The following is a 19,449-nucleotide window of genomic DNA, read 5'->3' as shown; positions in this document are numbered from 1 at the left end:
ATCTGATGCTTTTCTAAATAACTGCATAACTGCAAATGACAAATTAATTGTAATACACAGCAAATATGGACCACTTAAAAGCTTCAGTCAGTCATTCTTAGAGGTAAGAAAAATCCTTCGCTGTACACCAAGGTAGCAGATGGGGACTGCTGTTGTGGGAGAACTCTGTTTCTTGTATTTTTTGCTTACTCAATTTGCAGAAGCATACACTCCACTTACTTGCTAAAGCAAACTAAAGTAAGTCATATCCAATGTCCTGAATTCCATTTATTTCAAGTTGATTTTTAACAATACATAAACATATTTTTAGTTAAAAGTGCTTCTTAAACATAGTCTTGTATTCAGCTGAAAACTAGTCAAGGTACAGACTGACAAAACTATAGTTATTCATCTATAGACATAAACAAAAACTTCACAAACTTTACTCAGTCTATAAGAAATAGTCTCTTTTACACATTAATATGCACGCAGTGCTCATTCCTATAAGAAGGCTTTGCATCACTTCTCATCTGCAAGATAAGGATGGCCAAAGCAGCAGACTGTGGTTGCATCTCTTGTTCAGCTGCTTGGCAATTACAAGGCTTTGCCAGAAGAACACAGTCTCTTGCTCCTTCCCTTAGAAAGTCAAAAGCAGATGTCAATCATACTGCAGCTAATTCATCATTTAGCACAATCAGTTCATCACAGAAGGACATACTGGTCTATGTAGGTAGTCTCCTGAATTTAATATGGAGGACAGGATGTATCTTTATTTTTCTACAGAGCAAAGCAGTCACACCAACCCCATCCTCCTCTGAAGAAGTGCACTTTGCTCTTGACTGTTCAGGGCTTGATAACTGGCTAACTCCAAAGTGAAGGTTGCTGAGCCTGATGTTAAAGAACGCAGAACTGTTGAGTAGCCCTGAACAAAAGACAGAAAACGTGTATCACTTAATTCAGGACAGAGAGAAGATAAATTAGCACAGAAAGTTCTTATGTGCCTAGAGGAAAAAGGGACAGTCTTAAATATAGTGCAACATTCTAGTGATTTTTTAACATTACTATATTAAAAGTGCAATGCACACCCAAACTAACCTTGTTTTGTGTTGTTTCCTTTTTTTTTTTCAACTGTTCTCTGCAAAAACAATTTTTACTACTTCTCTGGCATAAAACTAAAAACATGCCATTTTAACAAACTGAATCATGTTCAAAATACTGCTAAGTTTGCAAGCACAGTAACCAAACAGGCTCTAAATCCATGCAACCTCTGAATAACTTGCCTCAGACCTCCAATAACTGAAATACAATCAAAAACATCAATTCCAAACTTGCTCATACATATCAGGAAAAGTGATCTGAAGTCTGTGAAGTCCTTTTATGCGTTACAATAATTACGTACCATCATTTCTGCTAGTGGAACAGCAGCAATCACAACTTTGTTGTCTTGACGACTCTGGATTTCCTGAATACTGCCTCTTCGTTGTGCAAGGTCAGCTAGCGCAGCACTGAGATGATCTTCACTTACTGTGATTTCTAGGCTCATCAGGGGTTCCAGTATTTGTATACCAGCTTTTTTCAAAGCCTGCATGGAAGTGATGGAGAATTATGGTGAATCCTTTTTAGAAAACTGACATAAGAAATGCTTGCACAGTTTGTTAGTACTGCCACTCAAATTTTTTACTTCCAAAAGCTATAAATTCCCCAAGCAAGAGTTAGGCTGTCCAAGAACAACTACCAGATAACGATATAGCTCTGTTTTCCCATTGATACATCACGCTCCTGTGCTCTACAGCAGCTTACGGCTTTGCTGTACCTTTTGCAAGCAACGGGAGACGCAGGCTGATATCATTGTGTCAGAGGTATCGGGATGCACTGTCAGTGACTGTACTGTCACATCTATATCCTGAACAGGGAAACCTAGCAAGGGTCCTAACAAGAAAGAAAGAAAGACAAAAAAAGCATTAAAAACCAGACACTTCTCAGAATATCACAACACAGAGGAGGAAAAAAACAAAAAGCTTCAGTATCAGTTTGGAGCTTCTCGCTTTCCTCTTTCTCCTCTCCTCCCTGTGTCCAAGGGCATGGCTACTTGCTATTTCATTTTATCATTACTTAGCTTTGCCTAAAGAGAAAGGCATGTAGACTCATAAATTCCTTATTCTTCTTACCAAAAAAACAGATAACGATTTTCAGAATTAAAGTTCCTGAGTGTGCTCATCCAAACAACTGTTCCCAGATTTTTTTTGTATGTTACAATATCTAAAATTCATCTGCTGAAACAAGACATCAACCAGAAAAAAAAAAGTCTTTTCTTTAACCTAAAACAAGAATATTTTCTGTATTTTCAACAGAAAGTGACTGCAGCAAATACCTAGTACCAATCCATTACCAAAACCGCAGCGTTAACTCTACTAACAGATTACCTGCCTCTCTAGTAACCTATGCAGGTTAACTCACTCCAGCTGAGGAATCTTAACTAGACCAAAAACAGTGTTAGAATGGTTGTGGTGCTTAAACCACATCTGAGGAAAAAAAAATAAAACACACAGCTTTTTCCTGCAGAACGCATGGCCAAATCTATTTTTAAAGGAAGAAAAGCCTTTAGAGGTAAGAATTTTACAGTGGAGACTGCACAGTTCTGAAGGGTCTTCATGGTGTGTGAAAAAAGCAATCAAGGCTCGTTTCACAGCCAGAAACAAAGCAATATGTAGAAGAAACACCACATGCTGCCTCTTCAGTAGTAATTCTCTTTTATTAAACCATTACCTGTTTGTTAGTTTTACTGGAAGGGAGAGTCCTTTAGCCACAAATTACTAAATGTTTTAAATTAAATGTAAAAGACATTTAATCTTTAGAGAGCCCACACTTTACAATTAGATAAGGCTTATTTATTTATTTGTATATATACTTTCACTAATTTACTGAAAATCAGACAAAAAAAATCAGTAAATAATAGAAGTGTGGTATTTACATGTTGGCCTCCAAAACCAGTTCCAGTTACACTGCTGTGGTTTACATGATGTCATCAAACAAATGCCTTATCTATTACACCAGATCAAAAAAACATACCAAAGAAAATGAAGACTATAATTGAATGACTTAGAAGAAATCAAACTTAAACCCAAAGGCATGCTGACATTTCTGGCATGGCTAAAGGGGTATGTAGCAATTTTTGTAGTTAAGGAAATTACAGAATTTCCTTTGCATCTAAAGTATATTTATAGGTAATATGTTTTAGCTTTCAAGCTACCTAAGAGGTTTTGGTTTTTTTTCCTCCCAGAATCGTACTGAATTGATTCCTGCAGAAAAGTTAGACCAGTGTAGCTGTGACAGCACTTCCGTTACCTTGAATACATGAATTTGTGATTCCATTTTCTACTGCTCCTTGGAGTTCTTTGGGTAGCACTTCAATGACGCTCTCAGCATACTCAATGATAGGCTTGGTCATCATTCTCTCTCCCAGCACAGGCCTCACCTCTAGCTCTGTGGTCACAAAGTGCCTTTTATCTCCTACTATTTTATCCAATACATCTTCAGGAAACAATCAATCAAGAATTTGGTGGGGAAAAAAAACAAGTATATATAAAATTCATCTGAAAGTTACCGATTTAAGTAATTAAGTATAATTAAAGATTATTTCAAGTACATCAAGCAACAAAACAAGATACAAGATGTTCCTTAGATTGCTTCTTTTTACCTGTGGCTTGTGCAGCACTTAGGATGGTTTCTCGGTATGCTATTTGAAGTGGTCCCAAATACGTCTCTATGCCATATTCACGTTTGATTCGGTCATGAATGATCTCTATGTGCAGTTCTCCCATGCCACAAAGAATGGTCTAATAAGATGACAGTTAAAAGAGAGGGGGAAAAACATATAAAGCTCAGGTTTTCATATAAGCTGTTGAAACAAGGGCTCACAGGCTCTTAGTACCTTCTTAGAAGTATTTCAAATTCTAAGGACCCTTGAAAAAAGAAAACAGGACTACTTTATGTCATCCAACAAACATCCTAAGTGAAACAGCAATTCCTGTTGTAAAACCACTATGTAAAAGAACATCCCACGTTAGCTTAAGGAATACATAATTCAAATTCTTCTAACTTCATGAAAAACTCTCAAAAACACACAGAACATAGGATGACCTCCTTTATTCTGTAAGGTATAAGTGCACAAAGTTCAATCTTAGTTTGTTTAGAGGCTCACAGCTTTGTACCTACAGGATAAAAACATCGAGAGTAACTTTTCATTCACAGTAATCTAAGTATATGAACAAACTAACTGAAGGGTGGTCCTGACAGTTCTAAAATAAGTTTAATTACAAGGTGAGGAATAGAAGATTCATCTTACCTGCCCTGTGTCAGGATCTATTTTCACTTTTAAACTTGGGTCTTCACGCTGAAGGCAGCTCAGTGCATTATCCAAGTCTGTACATAAACAACAAACACCATATCCAAAGAGTCCTCAGTAATTTGAGAATCACAGTGAATCCCTAAAGATCACTTTCCTTGTAGGGTCATATCTTATTCTCAGCAGTAGTCTAAAGGACCCTAGAGAAGCATGTATTTTTGTAGACAGTCAACTCAAATTACAAGCAACTTGCAACTTCTCTCCAACAAATTAATTGCATGCTAGAGAGACCTCCCATAACTGATTAGTCTTCTTAAATAGCAAAATTTAACAACATCAAGCAAAAGCTTAACAATCTCCATGCAACTTTAAGAGACAGAAGCTTTTTAATAAAATGATAGTCTCAATTACAAGTAATAGCTTACTGGAAAAATAACCAGTTTAAATTCTATCATGAAAAATACATTTTTCCAAGTCATACTCTACACTTGTTTAAAAGACATACTTAAAAATGTAAGTGTTTCATCAAGTCAGTAAAAACTACTGTTCCCTTTTTATAGATGAGAATAATTGTCAAGAGGAAGTTAAAATGCAAATAATTTTTTCTGATTCCCCATTTTCTTGCACAACTGCCAAAGAAAGCAGCTATAAAAAAAGCAATGATGGAAAAAACAAACTCTCAGCTGAAACGGCATTTATCCACTTTACAGTCTTTGGAAAAAACCCATAACATTAACAACTGTCAACTCAGCAGCTCAGACTGCAAGACAGGTGGTTCCAAATCTATGTTCCACCTTGCTGCATTCCATCATACTGCAGTGGTACTTACTTTTCTTTCACCTTCACCCTCCAACCATGCTCAGCTTTGTTGGAATGTCGGTAAGTAGTGTAAACTTTCAAAGTCAGACAGGTTCTCTGGTACAGATTCTTTGGTAAAGCAAGTAAGATTAAAGGTCACACTGCATAGACAAACCCTAACTTGACATACAGCAGTTTTGGTAAGGGGAGACTTTGCACCATAGCATAAAACTGTGAATGCTGAGTGAAAAAAAATAAAACACTTATAGCTCAAGGCTAGCTGTACACAGAGACACTGTACAGCACCCTTGCAAGACTGCAGCAAAACTAAGCATGATAATAAGACAGGAAAGAGGAGACAAATGCCTCTATCCCTTCAAAATTAAAAATGACCACTTTTTTTGAACACAAAAATCACTGGAGTAGTAATAGCAAAGGACACTGACAACCACAATCTAAAGTGCTCTTCCTCATACATAGCTACTTGGTACCTTGTTGTTTGGCCATTGAAGGAGGTTCAATAGTACAGAAGAAGACAGGCTCGGGAACCTCAACACCTGCCAGCAGAAGTCTCTCTATGTCACTGGTGATCCTCTGCTCTCCCCCAGCACTCCTTCCAGCTTGGCGTGCTGCAGCTACAGCTGAAGCCTTCGATGACACTAGGGTATCTCCAGTGGCACTCTACAGTTCAATTCCCAGTGATCCCACAAGAGAGGACGTGGAGGGGAGGAGAGGGGGGTTGTTAAAATGAAACCAAAGTCATAGAGAACAGTACATTAGTAAATAAAAATTTGTTTCTGCATGCCAGAATTGGTTACATTTTGGAAAATCAGGGCAAATTATATCTATCCAGCTTGCTCAGGCACTGAAAAAATGATTAGTCAGCTAGTAGGAGCATGAAACAAACATATTTTAACTTAAATTGTTGATTTTTTTTAATCTAACTTTCGATATCACTCTGAGGTCTCCCCAGGGCGTTACATAGCATTGGTATTGTGAGAGTTACGTTATAAAGATAAGGTTAGAACCCTACTAAAATACAATGTCTTGAAGTTCAATTCTTTCCATGTATCAGCACAGACTGTCTGTCTCGGGTCATTTATCTATATTTCTGCACTGTCATTTTTCCCTTTAAGAGGAAGTGTATGTACTTATACTTAAAATAATGCAAATTTACATACATAACAACAAGCAAGATATGAATACATTCTAGATACAGTAGCACGGAGGTAGAAGACGCACGAGTAAAACAAGCTTTCTTTGAAAACAAGCATTTTCAATTACCTGTTTTAAGCCAACAGCAAGGGCAATGTTTCCAGGCATTAGTGATGGTATTTCAATTTGTTGATCAGCAAAAGGCAAGAGCAGACGGCTCATTCTCTCCCTGTAAATTAAATTATTTAATTGTTCATGACTTTAACAGACATCCAAACACAACACTAACCCGCAGCCTTCTTTTACTCACGTGCAACTTTTGTTAATATTATATACAGCCGACTGAGGTTTCAGTGAACCTGAATAAATGCGAATGAAAACTAGTGGTCCACGACACTTATCATGGAGAACTTTAAACGCCAGGGCACACAGCTCATCATCTTTGTACCACTGTCTGCAAAACAGAAACCACAACAAAAAGCACACTTGTAGGATTAATCCACCTCAAACTCACACTTAGATAAATGTCCACTCGCTTAAGAAGCTGTATGTTTCTTATTGCAAGATTAGCAGAGACACTATATATATATATATATATATAGTGACTATATATATATACACACAGACATATACAAAATATGCTGTTCCAGTTCTAGTAAAATATGGAAGAGGTCATGTGACTCAACCAACACTAGAGATGATCCCTGGACTCCAACAGTAAAATGCCAGTATTGTCAGACTAAAAGACTTTGGAACTCTAATTGCAAGTCAGGTTCAGTACCTGAGTATTGTTAGGTCTGCACATCCTTATTGTTATTTAACAACTAAAACCAGTAAGCATTTGTAAAGACATTAGTGGTCAATATTATTTTCTCCCTTTATGCTTTCCTATTTGTTTTTCCTTTTTTTTGACTCTCTCTTTTTTTTCGTATTCCACTTACAGAAACTCATATGAACGCTCATGAGGTGCAGGCAAGTACATAGTAATAGCATCCAGTAACGGCTGCACTCCTTTGTTCTTCAAAGCACTGCCACAGAGCACTGGTACTGCTTTCTGAGCTAGTGTGACTCTGCGTATAGCAGACTGCAGCTGCAAAAAAAAAAAAAAAGAAAAAAAAAAAAAAAGACTTTCTGTTGAATTGTGAACAGCACTTTAACCTTAGCATTCCAGCTACCAGATACTGGCTATCAGATTTTGCTCAAATACCTAAGAAATGACAAGCTCTTTTATAGACTTTTTCATCTACAGAAAAAGAAATTAACAAAGAATGTTTACTACAGGTAAATAGTGCCTTTTTCGCTTCATTAAGTATGACAATAAGACTATTAGTGTGTAAAAAATGCACAAGGACAATCCAACAGACCTCAAACAGTGTACTGAAATACCACTTCGACGTGTAATTTATTACCACGTAATCAGCAGCCTTTGCAGTTAGCAATAAGTGCTCATAAAGTGATTCTAGAAACTAGGAATAAGCAGGTTGTAGCAAGTAATGCACACAACACAGAGTAAAAAAGATGACTCCAGCTACCACGTTTGTCCTGGGCAGCAGTGTCTGCACGGACAGTAAATTGTGCTCTTGCAGGGCAGTTCCATCTGCAGGCACAGAGGTGGCTGATGGACAGCCAAGCTACTTATCAGAACTGCTGTCAGTAACTGCTCTTGCATGCACATTGCTGCCCAACACTTCCCATTAGCTGGAGGTAGCCTGCAGAGAGGCCCAGTTCTCAAGTCCAGTGAGGGCTAGTTGCTTCATTGAATTACTTAGAGGAATTACATTTCAAGATTTTAAACAATGGTGATTTTTGCTTGTCTTTTGCTTTTTTGTCTTTTGTGAAGATGTTACTTTCACACTGATTATAAGCTTTGCCAGCTTCTATTCCTCAACTTAAAAGCACCTATGCTCTGTTGTTTTAACACGGTCAGTATTTGGTGTCATTTTTAAAAGTTCTCATCTTTCCTGTGTAACAACCTTACTGGGAAAGTTCATTTATTCCAGTACAAACTTGACTGGCATTAATGTGTTACTTATAGTTGAGAAGTATTTATTTACTTTTACCAATTAAGAAAATACTTAAGGAAGGCTATCATTTTCCAGTCAGAGCATGCGAGACTGTGCTACTAACTTCAAACTACAAAAAATCACTCTTTTTTTATTATGAAAGTTTTGTCTCACCAGTTTCAACATGTAATGTCTCAAGATCCAACCAACTCCTAGCAACTGAAATGCTACTTTTGTTAGTGAGAATCAGTAGCTCTAACAAACCAGGCTGACTCTATCTGGAGATTTCATTCATGCCTCTCTAACTTCTTTTGCAGTAGCCTGTCACTAACATCACCCATAAAAGGTTAAACTGTTACACCTGTGCCCTGCATGTTTGAGAATTACCATTAGTACATTATCACATATGATTCATGTTAAGCTTAAATGTATTTTGTCCTAAATTCACAATACTATAAAATCACTACAAAAACTGCTGAATTTTTTGTCATTAAAAAATGCACAGCTGCAAAATCGTATCTGAACATGCCAAAGGCAAAGTAGTCCTGACCTTCAGAATGACAGCTAGTAAAAAATTATTTATAAATAATGAAAGGTAAAAATTACCTTGTCAGCTGGTATTAGGTCAAAGTTTTCACTGTATTCTCCTAGAATCAGTTCAGCAAATTCATCATCCAGATCTGCAACCTTCAACAGAATAGTTCTGCTTTATTATTTGGTACATAGCAGTTTCCACATAGGTCACCAATCTTACATAGTTAGGAAATAAAATAGAGAAGGAACTAAGCTTTTAAAGATATCAGAGATCATAAACTTAAAACAAGGAACACTGAAGATACATTTCATTTCTCAGATCTCAGTTATTACAGATCCTTTTCTCAGATTCGTGAATGTCACTAGACTTTTCACATTAAAAAACAAATCCTTCACGTATATTACAGACTGTTACTTACAAGCAATATAACTATCTTATCCCTCTCTCAACAATAATGTAACTATTGTAAGAGCTAAGCAAAGTATGTTAAATTATAAAAAAAAAATGCAGTATTTTAATTATATGCTACTTGACAGCATGAGCTAGATAGGACAAGCTTTTGCAGTCCTTCTCAGTGTTCAAGGCTTTCATCCTACTTCAGCAGAATGAATCTCCTCTGAAGAAAAAAGCAAGAGTCTTTAGAGAACCAGTTTTATAGGAAAAATTATGCAAATAATGGTTTCAAGAAAGCACAAGGGAAAAAAAAATCAACATCTTAAAGCTGCTGTCAGGTATGACATCAGTAAGGAGAAAGAATGTTTGTACGCATCCCCCAAAATGAAAAACCTGCAGCCATATTGTGACAGCCATGGAGGGTACAACTGAATATATTCCGAGCTGTAAAAATGCTGAAGCCTGAGCTAAGCAGGAAATGACCTCTGTGAGCCAACTGATACAGCTAGGAAAAAAATAAAACAGACAAGCCTTCAGGGTATTTTGACCTTCTTCACGTCAGAAGCTTGTAGGTCTAAGAGATCATCTGTGTTTTCAAACTGCTCTGATTAGCTTAAAAAAAAATTAAATACACTTCAAACCTTGTCTCACATACATCCTTGCTCCACTGAACATCCACTACATCCTAAGGTACAATGCTCCCTCCAGCAGCTATGACAGGAGCAGCTACTGACTAGATATTGAAAGAAATCATTGATAAGCAAATAGAAGTCTAATTAAGCCAACAGATAAAACGTGAGAGAGGGAAAGGAAATCCTGTGTTCATTTGGTTAAATGAAAAGCAAGATGACTAGTAGTCAAATTAATAAATTTTATATTTTACATTTCTGATAAAAAGAATATTATTAGAATAGGAAGCAGGGCAAAAACTATTTTAGGAACACAAGGTTATCTCAATTATCACACTGCAGGGCCACCCTGTCCCGCTTCATGAAGGGCCTAGAAGCTAAAGAAAAAAAAATTTTAAAACCACTGTTCTTATCAAGATTTCTATCTGAAATTTCTTAAGAGGAGAGGCTGAGTAATAACATTCCCATTTAAAACCTGAATATTCTGAAAACCAGTTATGTTTGTGTTTGACTGAACTCAGAGCGATACAAAATGGATCACTCTGGTACTTGAAAGGGAACAGAAAGCCCACCATCATCTGTCTATGTACTTGCAAAATGTTATCCAAAGTTGCATGGAGGGCAGTTCTTATAGCAAAATGGATCGATACCTCCGACAAATGTAACTGTTAACCTCTCATGCTTTTGCATATAAAGCATACATTTGTATGTAATTGCTACCACACTTTAAGGCTGTATATAAAAGCAACTGAAGTTTTAGGCTGCAGAAAAACAAACAGAATACAAAATAACCCTTTTAAATTGGAGATAAGATGTGCTTGGAGTCTCTCAAGTACAACCAGTTCTTACCACTGTATTTACACTGAACAATGTGTACTTTAAAGATTACTTAAAAACAACTTTAAAGTATTAGCTCAGAGAAGAAAAACAGTCTGAAAGAAAACTATTTCAGATGATCTGCATGGCTCACAGGCAACTCTTTCACTTCATTTTCTTCCATTCTTCAACAATTCTGAACTGTCTCAACTCTGCAAAACCTGTTAGATACTAGATGCAAGCAAACCACGCTTCTATTACAATTTCCTATCTTCAGAGGATGACAATCTATGGAAAATATTTATATTCTTCTCATCTCTCCCATGGACTTTTGGATGGATCTGGAATAGTATTTATGACGAGGTCCAGTTTCCTCTAGCACAGCATTTAGTGCCACTTTGAACAGACTGACATCCCATCCAGTTTCTAGCTGCCATTCCAGAAGGGTATGAATATGCTGCAGGTTCCGGGTTTGAGCCTAATATGAATATCCCAAGTAACTTTTGGGATTTAAGATGGCAGAAGATGCCATATTAGCCATCCTAATACTAAATCTAGGATCTATTTTTATGAGTTCACTATTTATGAAATAGGGAGTATTTGCCCTTTTTCCCCCCAAGTAATGTGCAGCCACAGAGTCCAGCTGCGTGCACTAAGCATGTTATGCCACTGCACGTGTTGCAGTGTGCACTGAATGTCTTTTATAGATGGAAAGCAAGTGAAGAACGTTTGGAATCAGTTCATCAAGGACAAATGCAGCATCGTGCATCTGCAACAAAGCAAATCCATGCACTAATACAGAATGGGGATCAACTATCTAGGAAGTAGCTCTGTGGAGCTAAAGACAGCTTCGGGGTCCTGATAGACCAGTGAGAATAAATTAGGAATACACCCTTTCAGACAAAGGGTAACTGCATAATTGGCTGTATCTGCAAGAGTACAGAGTGGATCAAGGCAAGCAATTGTCACCCTCTACTCTCTCTCTACTCGTGAAGCTACACCTACACAGCTACACTGTGGTTTTAATTTTCCCAGCACAAAAGAAATTGACAAACATTGGGAAATCCAGTTGAAAACTACTAAGGTGGTAAGTCAGAATGCAGAGGGAGACCCAGAGAGATGAGTTTGTCTAACCTGGGAAAAAGAAGGATGTATACGCTGCCTCCTACTACCTACCATCTGAAGTGGTTGTGGGACTGTTCCAGGGAAAACAAAGCCAGATTCTTTACAGAGAGAGGCACAGAAGGGAAGGACAAGAAGCACTGCCATAGGTCACAACGCGGGAAATTCCCATATGGACAAAAAGAAATAATGCTTCTACAAGAATGACCAAACACTGGGATATGCTGCCTAGAAAGACTAAATTTCCATCCTTAAAGACTTTGAAAGCACAGCAGAACAAGGCCCAGAGCAACCTGATCTAAGGCTGAAGCTAGCCCTGTTTTTAGCAGATCACTGCACTAGATGCCTTCAAAGGTCCCTTTGTTGTAAATAACAGTTTTAAATGTATTATGCATTTACTTTAGAACTTTACTTGTTCTATTAAGGTATTTCTAGCATCCTGGACTTCTTGGAACAGGCTGGGATCATCAGACTCAAGCAGTGGCTTTTGCTCAAAAAATTTTCCATCATCCAAATCAGAAGTAGGTTTCCAAATAATTTTCTCCTTAGTCACAACATCAACCAGTCCTCTGAAGGTTTTGGCTTCCCCAACAGGCAACTGCAGGTAGAATAGAAATTTTAGAGAGTTAAAAAAAATTAAGAAAGGAGTTCAATTCAAAGGAAATGCAGGTAAAATTCTATACTTACCTGTAAAAGCAAAGGTTTTGTCTTCAACTTTTGTTTGATACTCTCAACAGCATATGTAAAACTATATTAAAACAACAGATTTGTTACGATAAATTTAATGATATAGTAAAATAAGTTTACTCTTATTTGTGGTAAAAAGTACTCCTACAATTACACAACATATATATCTAAACAATTAAAGATATGTACAGTACGTATTAACATAAATCACTAGTTCTGTGCTTAACAGAATGACTTTAACTTGATTAGAAATATTCTCTTATGAGGTTTTGAACAGTGATTAAAATAACTGTTTGAATACCTTGCCCTGTTTTTGTCCATCTTGTTCAAAAAGCAGATTCGTGGTATCTGATGTTTGTCTGCTTGTCTCCACACTGTCAGAGTCTGGGCCTACATAAAAAGGCAAAATGGTAACATTAATATTGATAGATGAATTATAGTTACATCTTCCAAGATGAGAGCTCAAGCATCTTTCCTTCATCTTATATTCCTGCTGCTGAGAGATTGAGGGAACTGTGCTGAATGTGTTGTGACAAGCCCTTATTTAACCATGGACAGGAACTCCATAAGCAGCTTTGTCACAGCTCTTCCTTCACCTGTTGTCATTCCTCCACTCAGGGCACAGAGCAAAGAGAACACAGAGAGAAGCTAAGCACTACATGGGATCCAAGATGAAGTAACTCACTAGTGTGTAGTAGCCTATGCTTAAGGCTGCACTTGAGGCTTCAGACACTATTGCCAAAACACTTATACACACATTTCTGATGCTACACAGAGAACACAACAAACTACTGTGGTTAAGCTAATTATTTACGTACTGCTGAGTCGTTCACGAGACTCATTTTCCGTTGAAAGTTAAAATGGGTATGTACGTATGAAAATGAGTTCAGATTCAGAAACAGTCTGCCATCAGTGCATGGACATAATACATCTCCTGCACATTTTTAGAAAAAAAACAACACACTAGCAGCTCTAATTATTTGTTGTTGATGGGTGTGGGAGGTTTCAGATTCATATACAACTGTAAGTAAATGCTTTGCAGTAGCATGTTAAACCCGTGACTAACACTGACCAAGAGTTCTCTCATCCTTTAGCTATGGAAAAGATATGTTTTGAATTCGGTGTTCCACGTGGCATGTAACTTTTTCATAGAATCGAACCATTCACGTCAAACTCAAACACCAGCCTGCCTACACCTTTTCTGCACTATGCCCCAGTGAGCTTATTAAATAGGTCACAGCAGAGGGGGAAATGCTGGGTGAAAATTATTAATTTTTCACATGGAATCAGAAAATGAGATGTGAACAGATAACCATTTCCATCCACTGCTGGAGCTAGCCAGAAGCCTTCATATCAATTCGCATTTGTTAAAAAATAATAAAATAAGGAAATAAAAAAGCAAACCAACAAAACAAATCAGTAACCAAAGCAACAATGGATAACAGACTTTAGAGGGAACCCCATTTATTTTTCCCTCATTACCACAGGAATTCCTGTACACTTAAGGTAATCATTTCAGCCTCTTTTAAGTAATTTGGGAATAAAAAAAGTTACTAGTCATTTTTACCTCAACACCAGCTGAAGCATCAAACACTGCTACTGCTCCATCCAGGACTCTCAAGCAACGTTCAACTTCCACTGTGAAGTCCACATGACCTAAAAAACAATTGAAACAATTCAAATTCATAACCTGAGTTACAATTATCATAATTCAAACAGGCAGCATCAACAGATTGTTACAGTTTTTTTCAGTGTTTAAAAACATGCCATAGTTACCCTGTCTTACCTTTCACAGAACTACATGACAATAAGGGGGAATGATTTTAAACTAAGACAGGAGATTTAGGGTAGATATTAGGAGGAAGTTTTTCACTCAGAGGGTGGTGATGCACTGGAACAGGTTGCCCAGGAAGGCTGTGGATGCCCCGTCCCTGGGGGCATTCAAGGTCAGGCTGGATGTGGCTCTGGGCAGCCTGGTCTAGTGACTGGCGACCCTGCACTCAGGGAGGTTGAAACTAGATGATCTTTGAGGTCCTTTTCAACCCAGGCCATTCTATGACTCTACGATACATCCTCAAGTCCTTGAAACACACAGGCCGTACCTAACTTTAAACAAGTCAGATCAGGCTGCAGAAAACACTAACTAGTCAAAGGTCAACTGAGCTCAGTACAGGCTTATTTACTGCAGCAATTCAACCAGACAAACACTGCACTATATTCAGGACCGAAGTTCAGCAGTGCCTCATCTCATCTACTCTCTCATGTTATTACGTGAGTACCACTAAAGCATAGTACCTGGGGTGTCAATCAGATTGATTCTGTAGTCCTTCCAGTCAAAAGTAACTGCAGCAGACTGAATGGTAATACCACGTTCTCGTTCTTGTACCATAAAATCCGTCACTGTGTCTCCATCATCAACATCTGTGAGCAGAACACAGGATTACAGCTGAGGACATAAATAATTCAAAGGCTGAAGCTGTCTTGAAATAAAGATAGTGAGAGATATTTGATAACACTCTCTCTTTTGTAAATGATCAAGTTATGAAAACTACTCTAAGTCATGAAATTACAACATCAGCTCATACAGCTAAGTTGCCAGTGTAAGGAACAAATGGTCTGTAAGTCAGACAAGCAATTCCAAAAACCTTTTTTCATTCTTAATCAAAGAATGACACTGTGTAGAAACTCAAAAATTAAGCAACACTGTGAGAAACTTAAAAACTTATAGCAAAGTCCAAAAGCATGAATAAACTACACTTTCAAAATGACAGGTGGCACTCTTTGTATACAACCTGACATTTTAAAATTTAATAGTTGAAACTCAATAAAGATAGACTTCAGTTCAAAAAGCTAAGAAATTTTACTATTTTTATTTATAATAAAAAAAGAAGTCCCATGCTTTCAAACAAGCATGCCACCAAGTTCGATCACTCCACAAGGCTAACACCTTCTAATATTCTCCTGTGCAGGAGAGGAAACACCACTAAATGTAAAAAGTCAAAGGTAGCATGAATGAAGGCTGCTTTGATATTCTCAGTCTTCAAAGATTTCAGTGAGAGTTGTTGCAGCAAGGAATTCTTCCTGTGCTAGGGCTTAAAATATAGATTAGTTTTTATTAATCTGGTTCCTTGACATATCAAAAGGGATCCGGAGGATCAGCTTTGCCAAAACAACCAAAAAACAAACAGAACTTCCGAGTACGTGTTAAACAAATAATGTATGAAAAACAAAAAGAAAAAAATGAATCTACAAGCTCTCAGCTGCCTCAGAATATAACTGCAACCACATTCAAATATAATAGAGAACACATTACAATTTCATTAAATTGAAGAACAACGTCGAAACAACAGGCTTCTATGCTAAAAATTGCACCACCAATCTCTAACTTCATTGCATGAGATTGCCACAATTGTTAAATCTCTCAAAGCTACGGAAATAAAATATATGTGTATATATTTCTCACCTCCAAGTGTTCTTATGTATCCAGAGTAATACAGCATTCTTTCCGTTGTTGTTGTTTTCCCTGCATCAATATGGGCCATGATACCAATGTTACGGATTCTGCACAAAGCAAAAACATCGCCTTTATTCTGGCATTTTTTTCCAGTGATGCTGTTTTTGGCATAAACAATTCATACTCACTAAGCATAACACACAAGATGAATAAGGTTTTTTCCTCTGTCGCTTAACTGATACAATGCACATACTGATTCTGAAGTATGATAGCACTGAAATTATGAAACTTCCTCAAAGCGATAATAAAAGGGACCAATTTCCACCCTTCACTTCCGTAGCTGTTTGGCCTCATTCTGCATTCACATGTCCTCTTTACAGACGGAAACAGTCCCACCACCTTCTTGTCTCTTCCAGTCCCTAAACCCTGGTGAACAAAACAGTCTATTGCACATATGACAGAATCACAGGATCGCAGAGGTTGCAAGGGAGCTCTGGAGATCACCCTGTCCAGGCCCCTGCTAAAGCAGGTTCCCTGCAGTAGGCTGTACAGGTAGGCACCAGACGGGTTCTGAATATCTCCAGAGAAGAAGACTCCACAACCTCTCTAGGCAGCCTGTTCCAGTGCTCCGTCACCTTCACAGTAAAGAAGTTTATCCTCATGTTTGTTCAGAACTTTCTGTTCTGGAACTGTGTTCCAGTTTGTGCCCGATGCTCCAATGTCCTGTTGCTGGGTACCACTGAAAAGAGCCTGGCCCCATCCACTTGATACCTGCCCATATTTGTAAGTGTTGATATTTATGCCCCAAATCTAGCATCCGAGTTCTCATGAAGTTGTACAAGATTTTGTTCAGACAGATCTTCTTTTCTGAGTTATCTTCTTTTCTGAGTTATCTTGCCCAGAGGCTTCCAAGCCTTTTCAGCAGCTCCTCACATTGAAGGCTTGTGATCTGCCACCACATTCACAATTAGCTGAATTAGCCCTCAAGACAGAGGCAGTCTTATACAAGAACTGCACCCCTCATGTCACTTCTTTGACAGCTCAGCTCCTAATTACTTTGCCATCATTACTAAGGCCTACGGCTAAATACAAGGAATACAGTGCTGCCCATGGTGGTGGCCTAGGTGCCAAGAAGCTCCTCCCTCTCACTCATCCATCAGCAAATACTGTGGACTTTGAGCTTCTCTAAGAGACCATTCTTCATTTCAACACAAACAAAAGACTCATATTTTTTTCAGTTCAAGATCTCTCTGACGCTCATACTGAAATGTCAGAAGGCTGAAAACAAGGAAGTATGAACTGCAATTTAAAACATGTACTTAAGTAACACAGATATCAACAGCCTTTGACGCTGTACCACAAGTTCCCCTCACTATCAGTTACACAGGGAGAATAAGCTACGATGACGTACCTGGATATATGAGGATTAATGATAGAACGTAGAGATTTAACATCTCCTGGAGACAAAGAAAACAAAAAAAGACACGTCAGACTGATCCCAACTAAAAACTATTGACTTTAACAAAATTAAGTGTAATTAAGAAAACTCCTAAAAAGCTTACCCAAAACAAAGATTCAGTTCAGAGCCACAACTCCTGAAAACCCCTAATCCTCATCCACCCTGAATTTCTAAAGATACGTATTTCATTTTCAAAAAATCTCTTGCTCTCTTTCACACATGGAACTCTTCAAAGCTTTCATTTAGAAACAACAGGAAAAAAAACAACACAAGGAAAAAAAAAGTATCATCAGACCAGTGAAGTCTTACTCTGCAGAAGCAGTAACTAACCATACCACAGCTCTCTTTTACCCTAACTCTGCAAAGAAAAGAGAATGATGTTAACTTCAGACTCTCTTCTATTCAACCATAGACGTTTCTCTTTGCTTCTACGCAACATGCTGGCTATCACCAACTACTCGATGACCTATTAAGACTTCAGGCAACTGGACAGGGATTTCTGCACACTTCATAGCTAACCTGACTTTGTATCCACTTGTATTTTTCCTTTATTTCCTAAATCTTTATACCACAAAACTGCTGAGAAAACAGCAGCAATATAAAACCATTCTTTCCAGTCCTTGAACCTTTTAACCACTCTGTGCATCAAACATCAAATGTTATCAATAAAACTTTGAAGGTATTCTTAGTTGCTTCTAAGTAACTCCTAGTAATAAGTCATAAATTACATTCAGAAGGATTAAAAAAATAATAATTTAAAAGTATACCTGGTGGAGAACTGTAGTTTCTTTTATTGCTGTTTTGCTGTGTAACACCTAGGACTATGATTTTTGCCTTCCTGAAACACGCAAGCTGGAAACGGAAGGAAAAAGAGAACACACAAAAGTGTCATCATAATGAATTAATAATCATAACTGATTATTAATTTGTAGGCCTATTTTTTCCAGTTGTAGAAATCAAAATATAAACAAGACCTGAACCAACTGATGCTCATTAGGTATTTACATAAACTGAAATTACCAGCTGTCTGGAAGCAGAAGCATGACCCGGGCTTAAGTAAGAGTCCAACCTCAACATTTGGGAAGCCCAGTAAAAGTTTGTGATACTATAAAAACAAGTTGTCAGCCGTCACAGCATTTTATACACGCCTAAATATCATGTAAATGCAATAGTAAAAAATGTTAGGCAATTTATATCAGAGGTGTTTTAAAGAGTTTAGAAAAAATAACACAACTTCCATGTTCTGACACATGAAAAGCCTGACTTCAACAAGAGTTTCTGTTGATTATTTTATCTCTAAAGATACAACTGTAACTGAGAGAATAAAATAAAATAAAATAAAATAAAATAAAATAAAATAAAATAAAATAAAATAAAATAAAACAGTTTACCTGGTGTAACTTAGGTGATCTTTTTAAACTTGGGCAGAAAGTATTAAAATTTGGGAAGACGTTTACCTGACGGCACAAACTTGATAATGTCAGTGCGTTCTCTGAGAACTTCCTCATGATTCTCCACATTCTGGCTGCTGCCTCTGAAGAAGCTCCCTGCCAAAGAAAATTAAAATAAAATAAGCACTGTACCAAAAGCCTACAGTACTGCTTTCTAGAAGCAGTACCTGTGCTGCTTCCACATAACCACATCACAGAACTCAACAGCTTTTCACCTCAGGTTGCTGTTTCTCTTGTCAGATTGCAAGACCACTGCTATGGGGCCTTCACAACGCAAGAGAGCCACACGGGCACTGTTTGTGCACGCATTTCCCAGGGAAAGCCGCAGCCAATAGAGCAGAACACGCAGTTCCACACAGAGCGCTAGCCGCAGGTCCGGGAAACACACTGTTCTGCTCCTGAAGGCGGGGAGCGGGGACAAGCATGCTTTTTGAATAACAAAAGCACTCTACATCGCCAAAACCGCTGTACCTCGGCGCCCGAGAGTACACCACGAGCCACGCCGCGGCCGCCCCCCAGCACCGGAAGGTGCGCGCCTCACTGAGCTCCCCGCAGCCACCCCTCGGCACCGGACGGTGCGCGCATCACTGGGCTCCCCCGCAGCCACCCCCGCCTCCCTCAGC

General features: G+C 38.0%; 1 protein-coding gene across 4 annotated transcripts; it reads right to left on the bottom strand.

The window, feature by feature from the left end:
- On the bottom strand, positions 250-19,395 carry GFM2 (G elongation factor mitochondrial 2). Of its 4 annotated transcripts, none has more exons than XM_021379637.1 (21): positions 19,298-19,395; positions 18,833-18,922; positions 18,143-18,227; positions 17,328-17,373; positions 15,926-16,023; positions 14,758-14,883; positions 14,030-14,118; positions 12,764-12,852; positions 12,463-12,523; positions 12,188-12,373; positions 8,887-8,967; positions 7,219-7,367; positions 6,588-6,731; positions 6,407-6,506; positions 5,614-5,803; positions 4,325-4,401; positions 3,677-3,815; positions 3,325-3,510; positions 1,793-1,908; positions 1,379-1,561; positions 250-901 (listed from the first exon to the last, which is right to left on the bottom strand). In XM_021379637.1, exons 2-21 carry the CDS (start codon positions 18,893-18,895, stop codon positions 773-775), a joined length of 2,337 nt encoding a protein of 778 aa, XP_021235312.1. In that variant the 5' UTR covers positions 18,896-18,922; positions 19,298-19,395; the 3' UTR covers positions 250-772. The 4 variants fall into 4 exon arrangements, 3 of the variants coding, with proteins under 3 accessions (XP_021235312.1, XP_021235313.1, XP_021235314.1); XM_021379638.1 differs by having other exon boundaries at positions 19,042-19,318; XR_002433181.1 differs by lacking the exons at positions 250-901; positions 1,379-1,561; positions 1,793-1,908; positions 3,325-3,510 and adding an exon at positions 5,154-5,251 and having other exon boundaries at positions 3,779-3,815.

Source organism: Numida meleagris, chromosome Z (genome assembly GCF_002078875.1).
Source record: "Numida meleagris isolate 19003 breed g44 Domestic line chromosome Z, NumMel1.0, whole genome shotgun sequence".
Taxonomy (NCBI): Eukaryota; Metazoa; Chordata; class Aves; order Galliformes; family Numididae; genus Numida; species Numida meleagris.
The sequence above is the reverse complement of the archived record's forward strand: the minus strand, read 5'-3'. Positions and strand labels throughout refer to the sequence as shown.

Coding starts and splice junctions, on each gene's coding strand:
- GFM2 (XM_021379637.1), bottom strand. CDS start 18,895: ATGTGGAGAATCATGAGGAAGTTCTCAGAGAACGCACTGACATTATCA. Junction 5,804..6,406: donor TTGCTGTTGGCTTAAAACAG/GTAATTGAAAAT, acceptor ATTGAACTGTAG/AGTGCCACTGGAGATACCCT. Junction 902..1,378: donor TTCCACTAGCAGAAATGATG/GTACGTAATTAT, acceptor TCTTTTGTTCAG/GGCTACTCAACAGTTCTGCG.